Genomic DNA, 24,283 nt, shown 5'->3' on the forward strand with positions numbered 1-24,283 from the left:
AGTAAGAGACCAATTACTTATCGGAGAAAAATGCTTTTTTAAGAGCAAGTTGTTTTTTTTGTGCATCAGTCGACTGGACACCCGTTTTTCCAACTACTGTTTTCTCACCATTTGGAAATGATTTTAAATCTTCCCTTAAACAACATATTGCAATTCTGTCAATACGACATTGAACACCGTATCTGTCAAATTCTCTGTACAAAAATCAATCTTTATTCTAATATATTTTATTTAAAATATTTTCTTTAGTAAAATATTCTGTTTGGAATATAATTTTGAATAACGTTATATTTAAATCATAGTATTTATTGTTTGTGTTTAGTTCGAAATGTGTATATGTTTACTTAATAAAAAAAAATCTAGTATGGATCAGATTTTATGACCTCAGGTATTTGGGTCGATGAGAGATTGAGGCCCATGATCCAAGTAGAAGCAAGGCAATATGGTTTTCTTCATATTGCACTTATATATACATATATTTCAAACTCAGACATCTTTGTTGTACGAAAAGAGGAGAGGTTGTTAGACCTCAGTGTTAAATAATATTAAAAAAATAAGTTAGTCTTAAGCAAATATCTTTAGAGAGAAGACATATCCTAGCACGCCTTTTACTAAAGAGAATTTTCATTTTCATTTTTAAATAAATTCGTTTGATTTAATTCACGATTATCCTACCTGGATTTCCAACAGCGTCCATTGGTATAAATATCATTTTTTGTAATAGGACAGTCGGGAAGTAGCATTTGAATGTTGACAAATGCACATTTATTAATCCACGAGGCTCTTTCAGGGGACAAGCGTAACTGGAGCAAAGCTGATTTAATTATATTCTTGTCGGTGAGTTCCGAGATCAAATATTCCAATCACGTTAGATTTTTGGGCTCTAGAAATAATTGTGTCTAAACTTTTAATACATCTTAAGATTAAATGCAACGATTCATCTTCATCGAGTTGTTTTTCATCTAACAATGCGTTCCTACAATGAAAAAATAACTGAAAAATTCCGTAATAAACAATTGAATTACATTTATACAGTAATAAATTAAATACTTTTTTTGATCATCAGTTTTTAATTCAAATGTCAATTTTTTAGTTCCCTCGGTAGTTTTTGGTTGACCAAACCTAACATCAAAAGTCTTTGCAGCGTTATTTTCTCCTGAATCCAAAGTCAAATCAGTTGTTGATGTCGATGGAGAACTGTTATTAGAAGAACTTTCACTACTGTCAGTCAGTGAATTTATTTCTGTCTTTAAAAGATTAATTATACGTTTCCTTGTTCGTAAATCATCCATCCTACATCTACGTAGTCGAGCTCGTAGTATACCATATGTTAATTTTGTTCTATAATGGTCAGGGCTAAACAAATTGGTTGTGGTGTTTGCTAGTACAGTTTGTCCGATACCACCAAACCCAGTATTAGATGTAGCTGGAGTCATACTGAATATTGATGGCTTTTGATTGAATAATCCAATACTTTGATTTGGTTGAGCAGTACCAAAACCACCGAATACCGGTGTTTGGGTATTGTTCATTGTTCCAAATCCAGTTGCTCGTCGATTAGGAGTACCAAATAGGCCAGTACTAGCAGTAGTATTTGTTACTCCAAACAGAGTAGTTTGCTGTATACTTTGCTGAGGTTGTCCAAAAATACTAGTTGTCTGTCCTGATTGACTTGGTCCCTTCATACCAGCAGTGTCATCTTCCAAACGCAATTTTTCCAACTATTTATTGTTAGACTCTTTCATCACCGTTATGCAATGATGGTTAGTCGATGTAGTTTGGGTAACACCTTGTTTCACCGTAGTATCTGAACCGACAACTGAATTAAACTTTACTGAAGTCCCAACAATAGGTGATCTAGTTCTAGTACCAGTTCTAAATCCTTCTTGAGTACCAAATAGACCAGTACTAGCAGTAGTATTTGTTTGTCCAATCGGAGTAGTTTGCCGTATACTTTGCTGAGGTTGTCCAAAAAGACCAGGGGCAGTTGTCCAAAAAGACCTGCGGGCAGGTGTCGGTGCTGATTGACTTGGTCCCTTCATACCAGCAGTGTCATCTTCCAAACGCAATTTTTCCCATGATTTATTTTTAAACTCTTTCATCACCATTATGCAATGATGTTTAGTCGATATAATTTGGGTAACACTTTGTTTCACCATAGTATCTGAACCAACAACTGGATTAAACTTTACTGGGGTCCCAACAATAGCTGATTCAGTGTTAGAACCAGTTCTAAATCCTCCTTGAGTACCAAATAGGCCAGGATAAGCAGTAGTATTTGTTTGACTAAATGGATTACTCTGAGTTGCAGAGTTGAATCTACCTGTAAGCAATTATAATTATCATTAATACACTACTGATAATTTTTTTTCACTATAAAAATTATAATTAATTGTCAAATTTATAAATTTTTATTAATTATACCAACCAAAAGACGTGTTCTCTGGATGTCTAGACCTTGCTGGTGGTCTTGCTGGTAGTCTTGCTGGTAGTCTTGCTGAAGGTCTTGCTAGTGTCTCGCTGGTGATCTTGCTGATGGTCTTGCTGTTGATCTTTCTTGTGGCTCTGCTGGTGGTCTTGCTGACCATCTGGCTGATCACCAGCAGGACCACCAGAAAGACCATCAGCAAGATCACCAACGAGACCACCAGCAAGACCCCCAGCAAGACCATCAGCCAGATGGTCAGCAAGATCACCAGCAAAATTCTAAGAAAGATCACCAGCAAGACCATTAGCGTGATAGTCAGATAGCTAATCGCCGAGAAAGATCACTTGGAAGATGTTTAACAAGACAATCCGCGAGATCTTTACAAATATGTTTAGTATGACGTACAATGAGCGCTTAGCAAAGTCTTGAGCGAGACAGAGCAAACGAAATAAAAGATTTTTAAATAATGTGTATATCTGTATATTTGTCTATTTGAAATTGCTTTTATTCTGATAAAACACAATTCAATTAGTTTTCAAATTTCTTTTTTTAATCTGGGTTGCTCATCATATAATTAAAAATCTGTAATTTTTTTTTTTGTCGAATTTCCAAAAGCTTTATTTTCTATAAAAGCATTATTTTCCATTAATAATTCTATCTATAAAAAGACAAAAGATAAAACAAAATATAAGAATATATTCTATGTTGTAATTGTGTGTTTTGTTTCTCTTCTGTGACAAATCGAACTTTTTAAATTAAATAAATAGTGTATAACTTGAAGTTTACTGTTGCGGCGTTGCCAAACTTATATATTATTCTTTTTAATTTTTTTTTAAATCTCAAAGCATGTCTTTGATTGGTCAATTTAGATTTTAAATAACTCAAAAACTATTGAGAATTTTGAAAAATGGCTAAGGAACTTTATGCTTAGAATCGTCTCCTCTATTCAAATTTTCCTGCTGTGAAGGTGATTCTGAATCACCCTGTGTATACATTTACAAGTAATGATAGTAAAGAATACTTATCAACTCTAATATTATAAGCAATAAGCTTTTTTTTCTAATTCAATTAAAATATTATCGCGCAAATTATTAGTAAGATCTCCGGTTTTATGAGAATATAAAGCTGGTAACCCTAAAGCTGTGTCATACTCATCCATCCTCATTTACTCTCATCCATTCTCATATGGGTTTGAATTCGAAAAATAAATTGTTTTATATTAATAATCAAAATTTAGGAATATAAATTGTATTTGTATTTCAGTTAATAATTATTACAAAAATTTAAGTAGAAAATTTATTTTAACATATTAATTAACACACATTTTATTGTAATAAAATTAATTCACTTACAATCACAGTTATAATTATTTTCGCTTATTGTGATTATAAATTTCAAGGCCTTTTCTTACTATGGCCGATATTGGCTGAACTTAACTAAATTATTGTTATCCTTGTTTATCGTGACTGAAATATTTTTAATTTCGGCTTTTATATTCCATATATTTATTATGTCGTAGTTGATATTAATAAATATATATGACTTTAAGAACAAAAAACATATGAAATTTCTATAGGTAATAAATGAATAATAATAAACTTTTGGGTAAAAAAAATTATAAAAATTTGAATTAAATAAAATGATTGATAGTATTTTATGATAGTTGATATAAAAAATATGGCAAAATTTGAATTTTATCAAAGACATGCGCGCTTCAGATAAGCGCCAGAGTAAATTATAATTCAACGTCATCCTGAAAAATAAAAAAATGATTTATTAGTTTCCATAATAGATGTGTGGAAGTTTACATTATTAAATGACACTTACAAAATCGAAGATGTACTGAATTAGTTGGTTTATTTCTTCATAGTGAATTAAACATATCATTATCATGATTATGAAGAAAGTAATAGTGCCAAATATTTTCGTATTGACAAAAGAAATACAGGAAAGGTTACTAACTTCTTCAATAGAACTAGATTTATCATACGGCAATAGAGCAGTTATTGTCAACAGTAACGTTCATTTTAGATGCATAGAACGCGTTGGATTGCAATAACGATTCATGACTACCTTGAGCATTTATTTGACCATTTTTCATTACATATATTTCATCACAACGACTAAGATACTAATTTAATGTAAAATATAAATAATGTTATTAAGTGAAATATAATTTGATTGATAAATAAAAAATTTATAAATATTTACCGTTGGATTATGTGTAATGAAAATAACAACTTTATCTTCTAAAGCTTCTTTAATTGAAGTTTCAAATATGTTTTGTCCAGTAGCGCTATCAACCGAATTTAATATATCCTCTAAGAAATAGATGTCCCTAAAAACAAAAACAAAAAAAACGAAAATGTAACAGTTGAGTAAAATAATTTAAAATAATTGTTTGTTATTTAAAAAAAAAAAATTGTAAAAGATCAATTACTTATTGGCGTAAAACGCTCTTGCAAGAGCAAGTTTTTCTTTTTGTGCATCAGTCAATTGTAAGCCTGTTTTTCCAACTACTGTTTCATCACCATTTGGAAATGATTTTAAATCTTCCCTTAAACAACTTAATGCAATTGCTGCGTGATAACGTTGAGCATCGTATCCATTGGTACAAATAATATTTTTTCTAATAACAAAATCTGAAGTTGGGATTTGATTGTTGACAAACACACATTTATTAATCCACGAGAATCTTTCAGGAGACAAACGTAACTGGACCAAAGCTGATTTAATTATATTCTTGTCAGTCAGATCTGAGTTATCGAATATTCCAATCACGTTAGATTTTTGTGCTTTAGAAATAATTATATTTAAACTTTCAATGCATCTCAAGATTAAATTCAACGATTCATCTTCATCGAGTGGTTTTTCATCTGACAGAGCATTCCTACAATGAGAAAATAAATAAAAAATTTCGTAATCAACAATTAAAATTACATTTATACAATAATATATTTCATACTTTTCTTGATCTTGAGTTTTTAATTCGAATGAAAAGTTTTTAGTCCCGTCGGTAGTTTTTGGTTGACCAAGAATAAAATCAAAAGTCTTGGCAGTGACATTTTCTCCTGAATCCAAAGTCAGGTCACTTGTTGATGTCGATGGAGAACTGTTATTAGAAGAACTTTCACAATTGTTAGTAAGTGAATTTATTTCTTTATCTGCACTTGAGGTTTCAATTATATGTTTTCTTATTGGTAAAATAACTTTCCTAGTTGTACAAGGTCGAGGTGTTGCAAAGAATGAAAAAGTATTCGTCTGTCCAGCGGGTTTGAATGATGAGTTGAATAATGAAGTATTGTTATTTTGTGTACTACCAAAGCCGGTGTTAGTTCCAAAAGTTGGAACTGGTGTCGTACCAAATGCTGATCCTGTTCCAAAACCAGTAGTGAGAGGGTTGTTAAACAAATTGGTTGCGGTGTTTACTGGTGCAGTTTGTCGGAAACCACCAAACCCAGTATTAGCTGTAGCTGGAGTCATACTAAATGTTGATGGCTTTTGATTGAATAATCCAATACTTTGATTTGGTTGAGCAGTACCAAAACCACCGAATCCCGGTGTTTGGGTATTGTTCATTGTTCCAAATCCAGTTGCTGGTCGATTAGGAGTACCAAATAGACCAGTACTAGCAGTAGTATTTGTTTGTCTAAACGGAGTAGTTTGCTGTATACTTTGCTGAGGTTGTCCAGAAAGACCAGGTGTCTGTGCTGGTTGACTTGGTCCCTTCATGCCAGCAGTGTAATCTTCCAACCGTAATTCTTCCAATGATTTATTTTTATACTCTTTCATCACCGTTATGCAACGATATTTAGTCGATATAGTTTGGGTAACACCTAGTGTCACCATAGCATATGAATCCACAACCGGCTTAAACTTTACTGGAGTCCCTACAGTAGCTAATCCAGTTTCGGTACCAGATCTAAATCCTTCTTGAGTACCAAATAGGCCAGTACTAGCAGTAGTATTTGCTTGTCCAAACGAAGTAGTTTGCTGTATACTTTTCTGAGGTTGTCCAAAAGTACTTGTTGTCTGTCTTGATTGACTTGCTCCCTTCATACCAGCAGTGTCGTCTTCCAAACGCAATTTTTCCAATGATTTATTTTTATACTCTTTCATCACCGCCATAGAATTATGGTTAATCGATATAGCTCGGGTAACATCTTGTTTCACCGTAGTTGTGAAAGCGGAAACTGGAGTAAACTTTACTGGAGTCCCATCAGTAGCTGATCCAGTTTCGGTACCAGTTCTAAATCCTTCTTGAGTACCAAATAGACCAGTACTTGCAGTAGTATTTGGTTGTCCAAAAGGTAAAGGTTGAGTTGTAGCTCCAAAAAGACCAGGTGTCTGTCCTGAATGACTTGCTCCCTTCATACCAGCAGTGTCGTCTTCCAAACGCAATTTTTCCAATGATTTATTTTTATACTCTTTCATCACCGCCATAGAATTATGGTTAATCGATATAGCTCGGGTAACATTTTGTTTCACCGTAGTTGTGAAAGCGGAAACTGGAGTAAACTTTACTGGAGTCCCATCAGTAGCTGATCCAGTTTCGGTACCAGTTCTAAATCCTTCTTGAGTACCAAATAGACCAGTACTTGCAGTAGTATTTGGTTGTCCAAAAGGTAAAGGTTGAGTTGTAGCTCCAAAAAGACCAGGTGTCTGTCCTGAATGACTTGCTCCCTTCATACCAGCAGTGTCGTCTTCCAAACGCAATTTTTCCAATGATTTATTTTTATACTCTTTCATCACCGCCATAGAATTATGGTTAATCGATATAGCTCGGGTAACATTTTGTTTCACCGTAGTTGTGAAAGCGGAAACTGGAGTAAACTTTACTGGAGTCCCATCAGTAGCTGATCCAGTTTCGGTACCAGTTCTAAATCCTTCTTGAGTACCAAATAGGCCAGTACTAGCAGTAGTATTTGCTTGTCCAAACGAAGTAGTTTGCTGTATACTTTTCTGAGGTTGTCCAAAAGTACTAGTTGTCTGTCTTGATTGACTTGCTCCCTTCATACCAGCAGTGTCGTCTTCCAAACGCAATTTTTCCAATGATTTATTTTTATACTCTTTCATCACCGCCATAGAATTATGGTTAATCGATATAGCTCGGGTAACATTTTGTTTCACCGTAGTTGTGAAAGCGGAAACTGGAGTAAACTTTACTGGAGTCCCATCAGTAGCTGATCCAGTTTCGGTACCAGTTCTAAATCCTTCTTGAGTACCAAATAGACCAGTACTTGCAGTAGTATTTGGTTGTCCAAAAGGTAAAGGTTGAGTTGTAGCTCCAAAAAGACCAGGTGTCTGTCCTGAATGACTTGCTCCCTTCATACCAGCAGTGTCGTCTTCCAAACGCAATTTTTCCAATGATTTATTTTTATACTCTTTCATCACCGCCATAGAATTATGGTTAATCGATATAGCTCGGGTAACATCTTGTTTCACCGTAGTTGTGAAAGCGGAAACTGGACTAAACTTTACTGGAGTCCCATCAGTAGCTGATCCAGTTTCGGTACCAGTTCTAAATCCTTCTTGAGTACCAAATAGACCAGTACTTGCAGTAGTATTTGGTTGTCCAAAAGGTAAAGGTTGAGTTGTAGCTCCAAAAAGACCAGGTGTCTGTCCTGAATGACTTGCTCCCTTCATACCAGCAGTGTCGTCTTCCAAACGCAATTTTTCCAATGATTTATTTTTATACTCTTTCATCACCGCCATAGAATTATGGTTAATCGATATAGCTCGGGTAACATCTTGTTTCACCGTAGTTGTGAAAGCGGAAACTGGAGTAAACTTTACTGGAGTCCCATCAGTAGCTGATCCAGTTTCGGTACCAGTTCTAAATCCTTCTTGAGTACCAAATAGACCAGTACTTGCAGTAGTATTTGGTTGTCCAAAAGGTAAAGGTTGAGTTGTAGCTCCAAAAAGACCAGGTGTCTGTCCTGAATGACTTGCTCCCTTCATACCAGCAGTGTCGTCTTCCAAACGCAATTTTTCCAATGATTTATTTTTATACTCTTTCATCACCGCCATAGAATTATGGTTAATCGATATAGCTCGGGTAACATTTTGTTTCACCGTAGTTGTGAAAGCGGAAACTGGAGTAAACTTTACTGGAGTCCCATCAGTAGCTGATCCAGTTTCGGTACCAGTTCTAAATCCTTCTTGAGTACCAAATAGACCAGTACTTGCAGTAGTATTTGTTTGACCAAACGGACTGCTCTGAGTTGCAGAATTCAATCTACCTGTAAGCAATTATTATCATCAATAATACAGTACTGATAATTTATTTTCACTATAAAATTTATAATTAACTGTCAAATTTAAATAATTACACCAACCAAAAGACGTGTTCCCTGGATGTCTAGACATTTTGAGCTGTACTAAAATTTATTTCTTGCACCTTCACAACAAATATACATGACAATGATAATTATTCATGAGAACATTTCAGTTATTATTGTTTAATATTCTTGTCAGAGTATAATCACCAGATACAATGACATATTCAATAATCAAAAAGCGGAAAAAAGGCGATTTTACAATCTCACGTAATAAGTCTTGTTAACTTTGTGCGTGAGTAATAGATAAACTCTTACCTTTTTAGATAACTAAGTATGTAAACAAAAGATTTTTTCTTAACAATAATTGCACTTTATTATAACGAAGTGTCTAAAGATGTATAAAAAAAACTTGGTTCGGAATAGCCTGTCGCGGGGCACGATTTCTGCCGCATGCTTATCGCTTATTTTATCCTACCCATTTCTGTACACTTATCCGTGTCGTTATTATAAACAATCACAGTTTGCAGAAAAGTGAGTCATCGACAGCGAATGAGAGGAAAAAAAAAAAAAAAAAAAACTATGATACTGGAGTTAGCCGACACCTAAAAAGTTTTGGATTCTTTTCAAAATGATACATTAATTAAAAAAAAGTAATTGCACCAATAGTTTTTTTAATTTTTCTACAAGCGTATTTTTTTTTTTAAATTGATTTTCTCACCTCCGGGCGGAAAGCGTCAACTTTCGTCCCGCTGTGCAAAACGAAGTTGCCGCTTCCCGCCTCCGTCGAGGAGAAAAATAGTATACACTCCTCGGGAAGTAAATAAGAAAGCCTCAGATCACATGTTTGTTGACCTCGGCTTCGCCTCGGCCAACAATTACATGTGATCTGAGACATTTCTTACTTTACTTCCCTCGGTGTGTAATATACTATTGTCGAAAAAAATCGAAAAATTGATAATTATCTGTTAACTTCAGGATCATAAAAAACTGTTGTAATAATTTATATTAATCTAATCACAACCTGGGGCGTGTTCAGAAAAAAGCTCTGGAGATTCATAAATATCTAACCAGGTGGTTAGTAAATGGAAGGTCAAGTGGTTTAATTGAAACTAGAGGACGAAAGAATACCTGCTACTGCGTTTACCTTCTCCGCAAAGTTTATGAACGCTTTGTGGTAATGTCGAAATGTTCTTCTGGTTTGACTAGAAGATATTTGTAAACGTAGAAGTGAAGTTGCATCTTTTTCTTCAAGAGTGAATTTCGGAACATGCCCCCTGATATTTTAATAGTTATTTACTAGACGCGCAGTATACAAAGGCCGAGTTAACGACACAGACACACTCCTCTTAGCCAATTTGCGTTGCAAGCTAAAATGCAAGATTATAATACATTTTATATGACATATTATTTTGGAATGCTTACATAGAAGAAAAACTTTAAAAAATTATCTCCAAATCAGCAGCACTGGAAATATAAAAATAATCTGAGTTATGAAAATTTGAATTGTTATTTCATAAAAATCTTTTTATTTTTATTTTACTATTTTTCATTTTCTATATATTTTTACTTGTTAAAAAATAGAGTTCCGAAAGAACACCCTTGAGTGTTGTCAAGAAACATTTCTGGATAATTAAAAATAAAGAAAAAAAAAAGAAGTTATAATTTTAATTATTTATAATTTGTATTAATCTTAACTTTCATATATTACAATAATTATTAATAATTAATTTTTCCGTGAAAAGTAGTCTAGAATTTTTTTTTGACCAGTCTCCAGAACATTTGATTTTTCAGGACTTGGAGATTTTTTTACTTTACAATTATTGACGGTATTAAGATTACTTGAGGATTTATTGACATCATCAACTTGTTCGGAAACAACTGAACGAAGATCCTGTTTTATGTTTTCAGGTTTCTTGAAATTTTTTGATTCAGTGACATTTTCTACTTGTTCACTACATGAATCAGATGAGTCATCATCCGTTAATAATTCGTTTTTACTCAAAGCTTCAAGACCAGTCAATCGTTTTTTTGTTGATTTAACCCGAAGTCTATCTTCCTCATTCTCATTCTCAGCAATAATGTTCCATAATGATTTTTTATTGTCAATTGTTTCTTTCGTGTGTGTACTGTTGTCTTCAATGGGTTTACTTTGTTGACATTTTAATTTACTCTTCCAAGTATCCCATTTCAGTTCGGTCGTTTCTGTCTTTACTGTACTATTGTCTTCACTATGTTCACTGATATTTTTAATACATGTGTTATCTTGTTTATCGTCTCCATTATCATCATCATCTAATAAATTCCGTATTTTTTCCTCTTCTTCAACGTCCGGCGGTTTCGTTTTTTGAACTGATAATTTTTTTGCAGTCATTGCTAATAATTTCGTTGCTTCACTTTTTTTAGGTGATTTTATTTGTGAATTTTTTGTTGGATGAGTAAGTTTTGGCGGTGACACTTTAAAGTAACTCGTCAGAGGTTTTATTTGTGCATGGTGATACAAGAAATGATAGAAATACAAATGATTAGGTACAGATTGACGTCCGTATTCTCGAAGTATAGCAAATAGTCGAGCTAAAGAAATAAATTAGTTAAAAACAAAAACAAAAATATGTGTACATATACTATCGCCGACATTAATGTCAGTCCTTTTTTGAAAACACTGTGAAATAAACATCCATATTTTTAAACATCTACTGAGACACAAGTCCTTAAAAAATAATCGAAAAAAAAAAAAAAATCTGTAATTGAAAAAGTAAATAATAAATTAATTATATAAAAAAGGAATGTATAAATAAAAATATATTTATTATAAAATATGTCTATAAAAAAATAATCTTAAAAAAAAAATTCCCTATATTAATATATAACTACAGATAAATTATAGGTATTTTTAAGATTTAAAGAAAAAAAATTTCTTATATTAAATTTTTGTATTTAATAAATTATCCAAAAAAAATATTAAAATTAATAAAATCAAAAGAAAATAAAAAATATGGCTCATATAAAAAGCGGTATAAAAATTAATGTCCTAAAATAAAATACTATATATATATATAAATATATGAAAATAAATAAACGCATTTCTATATAAGTATACCAAATAAATTTTAGTATAGTTAAATAACCGAATAATAACATATACAAAAAATTCAAAATATAAACTAAAAAATAGAACGTTTAAAAAATAATTGAACAAATAAATATATCTATAAATATAAAACTCATAAATAAATTAACAAAAAACAAAGAAATAGTAACAATAAACATCCATATAAAAAATAGAGCAAAATAAACTTACACATAATAAACATAACCAGAAAAAAAAATCAATGAAAATAAATATCCATATGAAAAACATAACCATATAAAAAAGAAGCATGAAAATAAATTTATAATAAATATATCGATTTTTTTTTTTTTTTTTTTTTTTTTTTTTTTTTTTTTTTTTTTTTTTTTAGAGCGGCTGAGGCAGCCGTTCGGCACGTGCGTGGCTCGGGCGATCACCGAAGTTAAGTAGCATTGAGCATGGCCACTACTTGGATGGGTGACCGTTTAGCCACGCGTTGGGTTCAAAAAAAGGTCTCTGACCGTTAGGCGCGGGATGAAGATCCAGTGATCGGTAAAATGGGAATATTATCGATCACTGGAGCTTCACCCAAACCGAAACTGTACTGGCTAGGTTTTCTATGTGGTTTCCCTACGCCACTACACCTCCATTGCACGAGGGAGGTCGTAGGGCATCACCGTAATGATGCAGTACAGTATAAGCACAAGTCGGCCCACAGCCGCACAATGAAGGCAGAAAGAGAAGTAAAGCAGTTCCGATATAAAGGCAAAAAGTGTAAAAGGCCGTTACTACGGCTATATACTAGAAAAACAATTAAAAAAAATTTTTTATTTAAAAATCGATTCGGTTTGGGTGAAGCTCCAGTGATCGATAAAATTCCCATTTTACCGATCACTGGATCTTCATCCCGCGCCTAACGGTCAGAGACCTTTTTTTGAACCCAACGCGTGGCTAAACGGTCACCCATCCAAGTAGTGGCCATGCTCAATGCTACTTAACTTCGGTGATCGCCCGAGCCACGCACGTGCCGAACGGCTGCCTCAGCCGCTCTAAAAAAAAAAAAAAAAAATCGATATATTTATTATAAATTTATTTTCATGCTTCTTTTTTATATGGTTATGTTTTTCATATGGATATTTATTTTCATTGATTTTTTTTTCTGGTTATGTTTATTATGTGTAAGTTTATTTTGCTCTATTTTTTATATGGATGTTTATTGTTACTATTTCTTTGTTTTTTGTTAATTTATTTATGAGTTTTATATTTATAGATATATTTATTTGTTCAATTATTTTTTAAACGTTCTATTTTTTAGTTTATATTTTGAATTTTTTGTATATGTTATTATTCGGTTATTTCACTATACTAAAATTTATTTGGTATACTTATATAGAAATGCGTTTATTTATTTTCATATATTTATATATATATATAGTATTTTATTTTAGGACATTAATTTTTATACCGCTTTTTATATGAGCCATATTTTTTATTTTCTTTTGATTTTATTAATTTTAATATTTTTTTTGGATAAATTATTAAGTACAAAAATTTAATATAAGAAATTTTTTTTCTTTAAATCTTAAAAATACCTATAATTTATCTGTAGTTATATATTAATATAGGGAGTTTTTTTTTTAAGATTATTTTTTTATAGACATATTTTATAATAAATATTTTTATTTATACATTCCTTTTTTATATGATTAATTTATTATTTACTTTTTCAATTACAGATTTTTTTTTTTTTTCGATTATTTCTTAAGGACTTGTGTCTCAGTAGATGTTTAAAAATATGGATGTTTATTTCACAGTGTTTTCAAAAAAGGACTGACATTAATGTCGGCGATAGTACAAGTAATGAGAGTAGAGAATACTTACCAACGCTGATATTGTGTTTGATAAGATGCCAGTACATCTCAGAAACAAAATCTCGTAAATGTTTATCACCAAATGTAAAGTAAACAACTGGTCGCTGACTTACCGCTGCCGCCATTAATTGAATTAAAACTTTGAGTTGTGGATTTCCTCGAAACGCTCCACATCCCCAATTGCCAGTTGCTATAGCAGATAAATTCCTTTCAGGCATTTCAACAGAAGAAAATCCTACGTATGCCTATAGACAAAATTATTTTAGTCATTATCGAATCAATGTTGAGTATTTTAATGTGCTGATATAATCTAGTTTATCTAATATTTTTTCACCATACGTGCACCGAAAGTTTAAATTCCTACCCTGTTTAGAGGCAAAATTGATGCATGCGCCATTTTTCCACAAACAGAGGCAAAATTTAAACATTCAGGTGCAGATCTGGCGAAAAATCGTATACACATCGCAGAGGAAGGTACCCTGATAGTCACACTTTGCGTAGCAAGTTCTGCAGTGAAAAATTTTCGGCCAACTAAACCACAAGTTTCTGGCAAGCCTTGGCTGGACAATACTTGCGTGCAAGTTGATGCAAATCAACTGCCTTTATCTGAATGTAATTTAAAATGACAGAAAAATGACAAAAAAAACTTGCCGCCAATTTTAAGTGAAACTTTCAATGAACTTAACGTCATCATCTGACAGTAACACTTGAAGTCAAATTGAATTCAAGTTACAGACAATGTACTGTCAACTTAACCGCAACTGTTTGCTCTCCAACATTTTCTTTTGTTGGCTTCAGAATACGGCAATAACTTGAAGTTAACTTGCGGGTATGGTGACTATCAGGGTAGGACGTCCCTGTCCGCGTGTTCGCTTCCGGCTCGGGTAGGCAATTATACACGAGGGTTAAAAGCTCCTACTTTCCTCCCTAGGTGTGTAATATACTATTATTTTTAAGCACCTTATTTAATTCACGAATAATATTTCTCCCGTGAAACTGTTTGTCTGCTTGTGAGAAATATAAAGCATCTATGGCAACAACCGTAGTTTGACGTCTTCCACTGCTGTCACGTGGAGTTTCATCAACAAAATTACCATCCCATTTAAAACTATTACCATATCCTTCGTATTTACTGTATCTTTCAACGCCAGTGATAATCAGCGCTTCAGTATCATCTAGTTCTTCTGTTACCAGCATAGTTACCAAGAGCTCAGGACAAATGACAAAACGAATTTCTTCTTGGACGCAACCCCGATTTAAGACTCCTCCTCCAACGTATCTATTAAATTCAGAGTACAATTAAATTTTTAAATGAGATAACAAGTTCTTATCTTAACTACTAACTTATTAGCAAAATCAACTTGAAGAAGTCCAACCCCATCAGTTTCAATGGTCCCTTTACTAGTAATATGCAATGGAGGCAATGGACAGTTCGCTTTATCCCATTTTGGACAATTATCTTTTGAAATAAAACGTCTTTTAATTGTGATGGTACCTTCTGGAGCTACTCTATGGATAAACCACCAATATCATGAATAATTTAATCATATATTTATAGATAATTAAAATAAAAATTATTTTTACGCACCAGAAGCTGTAACTCTTCGAAAATAATGAAATAGACACTTTAGTTTTTCAGTTACTGTACTTGGTTGTTCTCCTGGGTAAGCTGAGAATAATCTAAACATATAAATTATTGATTCCTATAGTTATGTATATCAAGTACCAATGTCTTTTAATTAAATAATGTACCCATTGAAATTAATAAACGGATAAGTTGCGTATTCTGTATTGTATTTCACTGAATTACGACGTGGAAATGTACAAAAAAATGCATTAGCAAGTAATGAGGCAACTTGGAGTTGACTAAGACTGATTGAATTATTTGAATGCTGTTTTAGTAAAGGAATGGGACCAGTTATAAGTGTTGGTAATTGAAGAGCCAGTTGTACCATCTTAGGAAGCAGTTTATTGAAAAACATTTCAGTAGATTCTTCATCCATCAGCTGGAAAATATATATTTTTATTACTATAAATTAGAGAGTAATTAATTAATTATTTATTTATTTATATATTTATTACATACGTCTTCAAAAAAATAATGTAAGGCATTGAAATTCCATTTTGGAGCGTATTTACTATTGTAAGATAAAATCGCAGCTTCTAATTGTAGACTATTTGCGAAACTTTGTAATAATGCTTCCTGAATTACCTCCCATCTTACGCGGAACTCACATTCTTTATCATTCTAATGTAAAAGATTATTCAAATTTATAAATGGATATACTGTAAAAAATTTTCGGAGTGAACGCGGATTAAATCTGGAGTGATTGCGAAGCAGATGACTGTTTATTTATTTAATCCCCTCGGAGAGAAATTCACTCCGAAGGGTTTATTTTAATATTCAAACTCCGAATCGGAGTGAATGTGCATTTGAATAAAATCCACATCATTCCAAAATCACTCCACTGAAAAGACAAACTCCCTATTTACTCCTTATGCGGAGTGATTTAAAAAAAAACTCGGGAACTCGAGTATCGGAATGAATTCAGATTGAAATAAAATCCGTAATCATTCCGAGTTTACTTCCGATTTTTTACAATGTATACATTTAAAATTTAACTATTTATTTTTACTCAAGTAATTACTTTTTCTACGGGATAAAGAGATTGAGGAGAGTGCGGCATTCGCACATAATCTGTACACCATTTATCAACCGGCTGAGATGGATATGGTTTTGGTTGTCCTCTGTTAGGAATTGGCAACTGGAATAAAAATTAAAAAAATTTATTATTTAAAAATTCTAATGAATAATTAATTCAAATATAAATGTTATATATTTGATATCTACTTGGAATAATACTGTGTGATGTTCAGATGGACGGATCGGAGGCTGCTGTTGATAACCAAAAGGTCCTAGACCTTTATAAATTTCATCCATACTTACTCCCTTCCATTCTGGGGTGTCATCAGCCCATTGCGGTTCGTTCAATTCAGCAGGACAAGCTTTATACAAAGAGACAGTTACATTAAGGTTCATAAAAATCCGTAGTTATTGATATAAATTAATAAAATCATACTAACATTCACCCGTGTCTGGTGGTCCTGAATCCTGCGCTTCACAATCAGAAAATATATCTGGTGACATTGGTTCGTTGATGTCCTGATCAACAGGAGCAACAGATGATGTTGATTCTGCCATTATTTATATCAAGGATTTATTTCAGTCACAATCTAAGGCACGATAAGTCGATTATTAAATTTGATATTTCATTCTAATTATATTAAAGTAATTAATTATTGTACAATTTAAATAATTATATTATTAAAATAATGTAGAAGTAGCCATTGCAGATTGTTATTGATAATGAAAATAAATATTTACGTATTCATATGGTAGTTACATGAATTTTTTGAAGGTTATGACCAAGAACTTAAATTTAGCGCCATCTTCAACATCAGGATTTGTTTGGTATTTGATATAATTTTTTTTTTTTTTTGATAATTGTTTTTTTAAGAACGACAATTGAATGCTTGGTACTTATAATAAATTACAAATGTAAGTAAAGTTAAGACTTCATTAATAACTAAATAATACAAATTCACATGCGATATTCAAATATTCAAACGTAATATAAATATGAAAACTGTTTCTATATCAATAGAGTTATTTCCGATAGGGAAAAAATTACGGGCTACTCCATAAAAATACACAGACAGTGTCATCTTCATATGGGTCTGAACTTGAAAAATAAAAAATTTTTCTCAGGACTTTTGGGGTTTCTCCTACCAGAGAACATTATAATGAACAAAAAAACATTCATACTGAGGTGAGTGATTCCCAACAGAAAAAAAAATTACGGGCTCCCTGATAGCCATACTTTAAAGATAATCGATCAGCAAGTTCTGCAGTAAAACATTTTCGGTTAAACTTATCGACAAGTTTCTGGCAAGCCTTGGCTGGATAATACTTGCGTGCAAGTTGATGCAAATCTACTGCCGTCATCTGAATGTAATTTGACAGAGAAACTTAGCGTCAATTTGAAGTGAAACTTTCAATCAACTTAACGGCATTGTTTGACAGTAACACTTGTAGTCAAATTGAATTTAAGTTACAGGACAATTTACTGTCAACTTAAAGGTAACTGCTTGTTCTCCAATACGTTCTTTTGAGGCTGGGCCGCACCTATCGAAGTCCTGAATTTAAGAATTCTAATTATTTAATAAATAATTATCATAACAGCAATTTTATTAGCTTCCGACTGAAAGCAGAAGACGAACTTCCTCGGAAGATTTTCATCATCCGAGTCTCATAAATATTCAAAAAGTAATTAGAATTCTTAAATTCAGGATTTCGTTAGGTGCGGCCCACCCTTAAATTGGCTTCAGAATACGGCATCAGTAGCTTGAAGTTAACTTGTGCTCAAGGTGGCCATCCGGAATATATTTGCCGTTGAATTTAAAGGAAATCTTTTCTGTAGCAATTATAGAATTCAAATCGTCCGAAATCTACAGCCGGTATTAGACAACGAAATGAAAGCAAACTTTTGCTAAGCATTCTATCTGGGAGACTTTGAAGAGTGTACATTGATCTAGAAAAAAATATTTTTGGTTTCATCCTAGAAAAAATATCAAAGATGGGCATAAAATTTTGAAAAGTCTTTGATATGCATTTTTAGTATTATGATATATAAATTATCAATAATTTCCAAGCATTCTTGTTTTATATTTGAATAAAATACTGTACCTCACACAATTTCAAATAAAATTTCGGCTAAAAAGTAAATCAAAAAAGATAAAGTAAAATTAAAATAAATTAAAAAAAAAAAAAAAGTTATAATTTTAATTATTTCTAATTTGTATTAATCTTAATTTCCATATATTACATTAATTTTTCCGTGAAAAGTAGTCTAGAATTTTTTTTTGACCAGTCTCCAGAACATTTGATTTTTCAGGACTTGGAGATTTTTTTACTTTACAATTATTGACAGTATTAAGATTACTTGAGGATTTATTGATATCATCAACTTTTTCGGAAACAGGTGAATGAAGATCCTGTTTTATATTTTCAGGTTTCTTGAAATTTTTTGATTCAGTGACATTTTCTACTTGTTCACTACATGAATCAGATGAGTCATCATCCGTTAATAATTCGTTTTTATACAAAGCTTCAAGACCAGTTAATCGTTTTTTTGTTGGTTCAACTCGAAATCTATCTTCCTCATTCTTATTCTCAGCAATAATGTCCCATAATGATTTTTTATTGCCAATGGTTTCTTTCGTGTGTGTACTATTGTCATCAACGAGTTTAGTTTGTTGACATTTTAATTTACTCTTCCAAGTATCCCATTTCTGTTCGGGCGTTTGGGTTTTTACTGTACTATCAACTTCAATATGTTTACTAATATTTTTAGTACCTGTGTTATCTAGTTTATCGTGTCCGATATCATCATCATCTAATAAATTCTGTATTTTTTCCTCTTCTTCCACGTCCGGCGGTTTCTTTTTTTGAATTGATAATTTTTTTGCAGTGATTGCTAATAATTCCGTTGATTCACTTTTTTTAGGTGATTTTATTTGTGGATTATTTGTTGGATGAGTCAATTTTTGCAGCAATACCTTAAAGTAACTCGTAAGAGGTTTTATTTGTGCATGGTGATACAAGAATTGATAGAAATACAAATGATTAGGTGCGGATTGCCGTCCGTATTGTCGGAGTATAGCAAATAGTCGAGCTAAAGAAATAAATTAATTAAAAACAAAAACAAAAATATGTGTTCGTATACAAGTAATGATAGTAGAGAATACTTACCAACGCTGATATTGTGGTTGATAAGATGCCAGTACATGTCAGAAATACAATCTCGTAATTGATTATCACCAAATGTATAGCAAACAACTGGTCGCTGACTTACCGCTGCCGCCATTAATTGAATTAAAACTTTGAGTTGTGGATTTCCTCGAAATGCTCCACATCCCCATTTGCCAGTTGCTATTGCAGATAAATTCCTTTCAGGAATTTCAACAGAAGAAAATCCTACATATGCCTATAGGCAAAATTATTTTAATCATTATCGTATCAATGTTGAGTATTTTAATGTGCTGATATAATTTAATATCTTTTCACCATACCTGAATCGAAAGTTTAAATTCCTACCCTGTTTAGACGCAAAATTAATGCATGCTCCATTTTTTCCACAAACAGAGGCAAAATTTAAACTTTCAGGTGCAGATCTGGTGAAAAATCGTATACACATCACAGAGGAAGGTACCCTAATAGTCACACATTGCTCAGCAAGTTCTGCGAAAAATTTTCGGCCAACTTAACGAAAAGTTTGTGGCAAGCCTTGGCTGGATAGAACTTGCATGCATGATGATGCAAATCTACTGCCGTCATCGAAATGTAATTTGACAGAAAAACTTGCCGTCAATTTCAAGTGAAAATTTCAATGAACTTAACGTCATCATCTGTCAGTAACACTCGAAGTCAAATTAAATTCAAGTTACAGAATCTAGTCAACTTAACCGCAACTGTTTGCATTCCAACAGTTCCTTTTGTTGGCTTCAGAATACGGTCGTAGCTTAATAATAACTTGCGGGTATGGTGACTATCAGGGTAGGACGTCCCAGTCCGCGTGTTCGATTCCGGCTCGGGTAGGCAATTATACACGTGGGTTAAAAGCTCCTACTTTCCTACCGAGGTGTGTTATATACTATTATTTATAAGCACCTTGTTTAATTCACGAATAATATTTCTTCCATAAAATTGTTTTTCTGCTTGTGTGAAGTATAACGCATCTATGGCAACAACTGTAGTTTGACGTCTTCCACTGCTGTCACGTGGAGTTTCATCAACAAAATTACCATCCCATTTAAAACTATAACTATATCCTACGTAATTACTGTATCTCTCAACACCAGTGATAATCAGCGCTTCAGTATCATCTAGTTCTTCTGTTACCAGCATAGTTACCAAGAGCTCAGGACAAATGACAAAACGAATTTCTTCTTGGACGCAACCCCGATTTAATACTCCTCCTCCAACGTATCTATTCAATTCAGAGTATAATTAAATTTTTAAATAAAATAACGAGTTACTATAATAACTACTAACTTATTAGCGAAATCAACTTGAAGGAGTCCAATCCCGTCAGTTTCGATGGTCCCTTTACTAGTAATGTGCAATGAAGGCAATGGACAGTTTGCTTTATCCCATTTTGGACAATTATCTTTTGAAATAAAACGCCTTCTAATTGTAATGGTACCTTCTGGAGCTACTCTATGGATAAACCACCAATATCATTAATAATTAAATCATATATTTATAGATAATTGAAACTAAAATTATTTTTACGCACCAGAAGTTGTGACTCTTTGAAAATAATGAAATAAACACTTTAGTTTTTCAGTTACGGTACTTAGTTTTTCTCCTGGGTAAGCTGAGAATAATCTAAACAAATAAATTATTTATTCCTATAGTTATGTATATCAAGTACAAATGTCTTTTAATTAAATACTAATGTACCCATTGAAATTAATAAACGGAAAAGTTGCGTATTCTGTATTGGACTCTACTGAATTACGACATGGAAATGTACAAAAAAATGCATTAGCAAGTAATGAGGCAACTTGGAGTTGACTAAGACTGATTGAATTATTTGAATGCTGTTTTAGTAGAGGAATCGGACCAATTATAAGTGTTGGTAATTGAAGAGCCAGTTGTACCATCTTAGGAAACAGTTTATCGAAAAACATTTCAGTAGATTCTTTATCCATCAGCTGAAAGATAGATATTTTTATTACCATAAATTAGAATGTAATTAATAAATTATTTATTCATTTTTTACATACGTTTTCAAAAAAGTAATGTAAGGCATTAAAATTCCATTTTGGGATGTATTTACTCTTGTAAGATAAAATAGCAGCTTCTAATTGTAGACTAGATACCAAACGTTGTAATAATGCTTCCTGAATTACCTCCCATCTTACGCGGAAATCACATTTGTTATCACCCTAACATAAAAAATTAGTCAAATTTATAACTGGATATACTGTAAAAAATTTTCGGAGTGAACGCGGATCAAATCCGGAGTGATTGCGAAGCAGATGTTAAATTATTTAATGCCCTCGGAGAGAAATTCACTCCGAAGGGGAGTTTTTTAATATTAAAACTCCGAATCGCAGTGAATGTGCATTTGAATAAAATCCACATCATTCCAAAATCACTCCACTGAAAATACGAACTCCCTATTTACTCCTTATGCGGAGTGATTTAAAAAAAAACTCGGGAACTCCGAGTATCGGAATGAATGCAGATTGAAATAAAATCCGTAATCACTCCGAGTTTACTTCCGATTTTTTCCAATGTATGCATTTAAAATTTTAATATTTATTTTTACTCAAGTAATTACTTTTTCTACGGGATAAAGAGATTGAGGAGAGTGCGGCATTCGCACATAATCTGTACACCATTTATCAACCGGCTGAGATGGATATGGTTTTGGTTGTCCTCTGTTAGGAATTGGCAACTGGAATAAAAATTAAAAAAATTTATTATTTAAAAATTCTAATGAATAATTAATTCAAATATAAATGTTATATATTTGATATCTACTTGGAATAATACTGTGTGATGTTCAGATGGACGGATCGGAGGCTGCTGTTGATAACCAAAAGGTCCTAGACCTTTATAAATTTCATCCATACTTACTCCCTTCCATTCTGGAGTGTCATCAGCCCATTGCGGTTCGTTCAATTCAGCCGGACAGGCTTTAAACAAAGAGACAGTTATATTAAGGTTCATAAAAATCCGTAGTTATTGATATAAATTAATAAAATCATACTAACATTCACCCGTGTCTGGTGGTCCTGAATCCTGCGCTTCACAATCAGAAAATATATCTGGTGACATTGGTTCGTTGATGTCCTGATCAACAGGAGCAACAGATGATGTTGATTCTGCCATTATTTATATCAAGGACTTATTCCTGTTACAATCTAAGGCACGACCAGTCGATTCTTAAATTTGATATTTTAATCTAACTATATTAAAGTAATTAATTATTGCAGAATTTAAATAATTATGTTAATAATAGTATATTACACACCTAGGGCAGTAAAGTAAGAAATGTCTCAGATCAGATGAAATTGTTATCCGAGGCGAAGCCGAGTAAAACACGAAGCTGCGTAAAACACGAGGCGAAGCCTCCTCGACTTTTACGCGAGCGGTACTTCCCGTGTGGTGATTTTTGGAAAAGAAAATAAAATTTAAAAAGAGACAATTTTGAATAGAGCTTTTACGGTAACAAGCAACTTGCCAATCCTCCTGGAGTGCAAAATGGGATTTTATAGTATACTTGACTATTTAGATATTATTAATGAAAATGAACTAATCGGTTTAAGAGAAATAGAAAATCGGAAAAAGAGGGTTGCCTAAACGTAACACGGTTTAGAAATCACGCGGGCCAGCAAGAAAGTTACATTAACTTCTCAAGCGTCAAAGGCTGCCGCACTTTGGTGTTCGTTGTTCTTATCACCTCCGTTCGCAGTTCTGGAGGGAATAATTTAGAAAATGTAATTGGATGAATTTAGAATACAGTCAAGTGTAATTCCCTGATTGGAGGAACTCGTACGGAAAAAGTATATATCCGGGAAATTGAATATATGTCTCATATATGCGGTATATATTCAGATTTGCCGGATACACTTTTTCCTTACGGAAAACGTTGACGATGTGCAACGAGGCGTTGGCCGAAGTTGCTGTCTTTAAAATTGTTAACGCTACACTTTACAGCGAGCGCGGCAAAGAGGCCTCTTTAGTATATACGACAAACCGAACACAACAATACTTATGATAAATTACAAATTTAAGTAAATATAAGACTTCATTAATAACTGAATAATACAAATTCTCATGCGATATTCAAATATTTAAACGTCCACTGAAGAAAAAAATTTGCTACCGTAACAAAAGTCGAGATTACGCAGCTATGCGTTATAATAATAAAACTATCTTGGTTAACGCAACGAAGTGACATTTGTTGTGCTGAGTAAAGTGAAGTTGCTGTTTTAACAAATAATATATATGTGTTGAGGAAAACTTTTCGAATACGCATAGAATTTTTTCCATCTAATACATTGCTAAGGCTGATAGTCAGTATTAGTCATAGTTGTAAACTTGATACTTAACTCAATTTAGACAGACAGTTATTTATTCATTATACCAACCAGAAGCAGTATTCCCTGGATGTCTAGACATTTTGAACTGTACTAAAATTTATTTCTAGTACCTTAACAACAAATATACATGACAATGATAATTATTTATGAGAACATTTTAGTTATAATTGTTTAATATTTTTGTCAGAGTATAAACACAAGATATATTGACATTTGAAATAATAAAAAGGCAATTTCACAATCTCGCGTAATAAGTCTCGTTGACTTTGTGCGCGAGTAGTAAATAAATTCTGATCTTTTTAGATAACTAAGTATGTAAACAAATGATTTTCACTTAACAATAATTGCACTTTACTATAACGAAGTGTCTGAAGATGCAAAAAAAAACCTGTTTCGCAATAGCCTCTCGCGGAGCACGATTTGTGCCGCATGCCTATCGCTTATTTTGTCCTACGCA

General features: G+C 32.6%; 4 protein-coding genes and 1 long non-coding RNA gene across 11 annotated transcripts; 1 reads left to right on the forward strand and 4 right to left on the reverse strand.

Annotated features, from left to right (window-relative positions):
- Positions 1–60: 60 nt before the first annotated feature.
- Positions 61–3,066, reverse strand: LOC130675438 (nuclear pore complex protein Nup98-Nup96-like). Its single transcript, XM_057481132.1, has 4 exons — positions 2,429–3,066; positions 1,051–2,323; positions 676–976; positions 61–194 (listed from the first exon to the last, which is right to left on the reverse strand). The coding sequence occupies exons 1-2, from the start codon at positions 2,730–2,732 to the stop codon at positions 1,722–1,724; spliced, it is 906 nt and encodes a 301-aa protein (XP_057337115.1). The 5' UTR covers positions 2,733–3,066; the 3' UTR covers positions 61–194; positions 676–976; positions 1,051–1,721.
- A 587-nt stretch (positions 3,067–3,653) lies between these two features.
- Positions 3,654–10,177, reverse strand: LOC130675432 (uncharacterized). Of its 2 annotated transcripts, none has more exons than XM_057481123.1 (7): positions 9,854–10,177; positions 8,767–8,828; positions 5,394–8,670; positions 4,869–5,318; positions 4,640–4,766; positions 4,256–4,559; positions 3,654–4,181 (listed from the first exon to the last, which is right to left on the reverse strand). In XM_057481123.1, exons 2-6 carry the CDS (start codon positions 8,795–8,797, stop codon positions 4,413–4,415), a joined length of 4,032 nt encoding a protein of 1,343 aa, XP_057337106.1. In that variant the 5' UTR covers positions 8,798–8,828; positions 9,854–10,177; the 3' UTR covers positions 3,654–4,181; positions 4,256–4,412. The 2 variants fall into 2 exon arrangements, with proteins under 2 accessions (XP_057337106.1, XP_057337105.1); XM_057481122.1 differs by having other exon boundaries at positions 9,025–10,177.
- A 124-nt stretch (positions 10,178–10,301) lies between these two features.
- Positions 10,302–17,063, reverse strand: LOC130675433 (poly(ADP-ribose) glycohydrolase-like). Of its 2 annotated transcripts, XM_057481125.1 has the most exons (11): positions 16,954–17,063; positions 16,732–16,881; positions 16,499–16,653; positions 16,296–16,412; positions 15,734–15,895; positions 15,400–15,653; positions 15,236–15,327; positions 14,992–15,151; positions 14,608–14,926; positions 13,658–13,892; positions 10,302–11,280 (listed from the first exon to the last, which is right to left on the reverse strand). In XM_057481125.1, exons 2-11 carry the CDS (start codon positions 16,847–16,849, stop codon positions 10,433–10,435), a joined length of 2,460 nt encoding a protein of 819 aa, XP_057337108.1. In that variant the 5' UTR covers positions 16,850–16,881; positions 16,954–17,063; the 3' UTR covers positions 10,302–10,432. The 2 variants fall into 2 exon arrangements, with proteins under 2 accessions (XP_057337108.1, XP_057337107.1); XM_057481124.1 differs by having other exon boundaries at positions 16,732–17,009.
- A 17-nt stretch (positions 17,064–17,080) lies between these two features.
- LOC130675439 (uncharacterized) lies at positions 17,081–18,418 on the forward strand. Of its 2 annotated transcripts, none has more exons than XR_008991286.1 (3): positions 17,081–17,206; positions 17,313–17,477; positions 18,129–18,418. It is a non-coding gene; the product is annotated as an uncharacterized LOC130675439 (long non-coding RNA). The 2 variants fall into 2 exon arrangements; XR_008991287.1 differs by having other exon boundaries at positions 17,116–17,206; positions 17,328–17,477.
- An 83-nt stretch (positions 18,419–18,501) lies between these two features.
- Positions 18,502–24,255, reverse strand: LOC130675434 (poly(ADP-ribose) glycohydrolase-like). 4 transcript variants are annotated; one of them, XM_057481129.1, is made up of 11 exons: positions 22,755–24,255; positions 22,495–22,644; positions 22,262–22,416; positions 22,059–22,175; positions 21,499–21,660; positions 21,173–21,426; positions 21,006–21,097; positions 20,762–20,921; positions 20,378–20,696; positions 19,460–19,694; positions 18,502–19,382 (listed from the first exon to the last, which is right to left on the reverse strand). In XM_057481129.1, the coding sequence occupies exons 2-11, from the start codon at positions 22,610–22,612 to the stop codon at positions 18,535–18,537; spliced, it is 2,460 nt and encodes an 819-aa protein (XP_057337112.1). In that variant the 5' UTR covers positions 22,613–22,644; positions 22,755–24,255; the 3' UTR covers positions 18,502–18,534. The 4 variants fall into 4 exon arrangements, with proteins under 4 accessions (XP_057337112.1, XP_057337110.1, XP_057337111.1 ...); XM_057481127.1 differs by having other exon boundaries at positions 22,495–22,665; XM_057481128.1 differs by having other exon boundaries at positions 22,495–22,685.
- Positions 24,256–24,283: the final 28 nt, after the last annotated feature.

The sequence above is a fragment of the Microplitis mediator genome, chromosome 10 (genome assembly GCF_029852145.1).
Source record: "Microplitis mediator isolate UGA2020A chromosome 10, iyMicMedi2.1, whole genome shotgun sequence".
In the NCBI taxonomy this organism is placed as follows: Eukaryota; Metazoa; Arthropoda; class Insecta; order Hymenoptera; family Braconidae; genus Microplitis; species Microplitis mediator.

Excerpts from the sequence above, each read along its gene's own strand:
- LOC130675438 (XM_057481132.1), bottom strand. The coding sequence starts at position 2,732 with ATGGTCTTGCTGGTGATCTTTCTTAGAATTTTGCTGGTGATCTTGCTG. Across the intron at positions 2,324-2,428 it reads TCCAGAGAACACGTCTTTTG|GTAGATTCAACTCTGCAACT; the intron begins GTTGGTATAATT and ends AATTGCTTACAG.
- LOC130675432 (XM_057481123.1), bottom strand. The coding sequence starts at position 8,797 with ATGTCTAGACATCCAGGGAACACGTCTTTTG. Across the intron at positions 4,767-4,868 it reads AGAGCGTTTTACGCCAATAA|GGACATCTATTTCTTAGAGG; the intron begins GTAATTGATCTT and ends TTTTGTTTTTAG. Across the intron at positions 4,560-4,639 it reads TCATTACACATAATCCAACG|TATCTTAGTCGTTGTGATGA; the intron begins GTAAATATTTAT and ends ACATTAAATTAG.
- LOC130675434 (XM_057481129.1), bottom strand. The coding sequence starts at position 22,612 with ATGGCAGAATCAACATCATCTGTTGCTCCTGTTGATCAGGACATCAAC. Across the intron at positions 21,098-21,172 it reads CCGTTTATTAATTTCAATGG|ATTATTCTCAGCTTACCCAG; the intron begins GTACATTAGTAT and ends TTATTTGTTTAG. Across the intron at positions 19,383-19,459 it reads CAACCACAATATCAGCGTTG|CTCGACTATTTGCTATACTC; the intron begins GTAAGTATTCTC and ends TTATTTCTTTAG.
- LOC130675433 (XM_057481125.1), bottom strand. The coding sequence starts at position 16,849 with ATGGCAGAATCAACATCATCTGTTGCTCCTGTTGATCAGGACATCAAC. Across the intron at positions 15,152-15,235 it reads TCGAAGAGTTACAGCTTCTG|CTCCAGAAGGTACCATCACA; the intron begins GTGCGTAAAAAT and ends TCCATAGAGTAG. Across the intron at positions 11,281-13,657 it reads CAAACACAATATCAGCGTTG|CTCGACTATTTGCTATACTT; the intron begins GTAAGTATTCTC and ends TTATTTCTTTAG.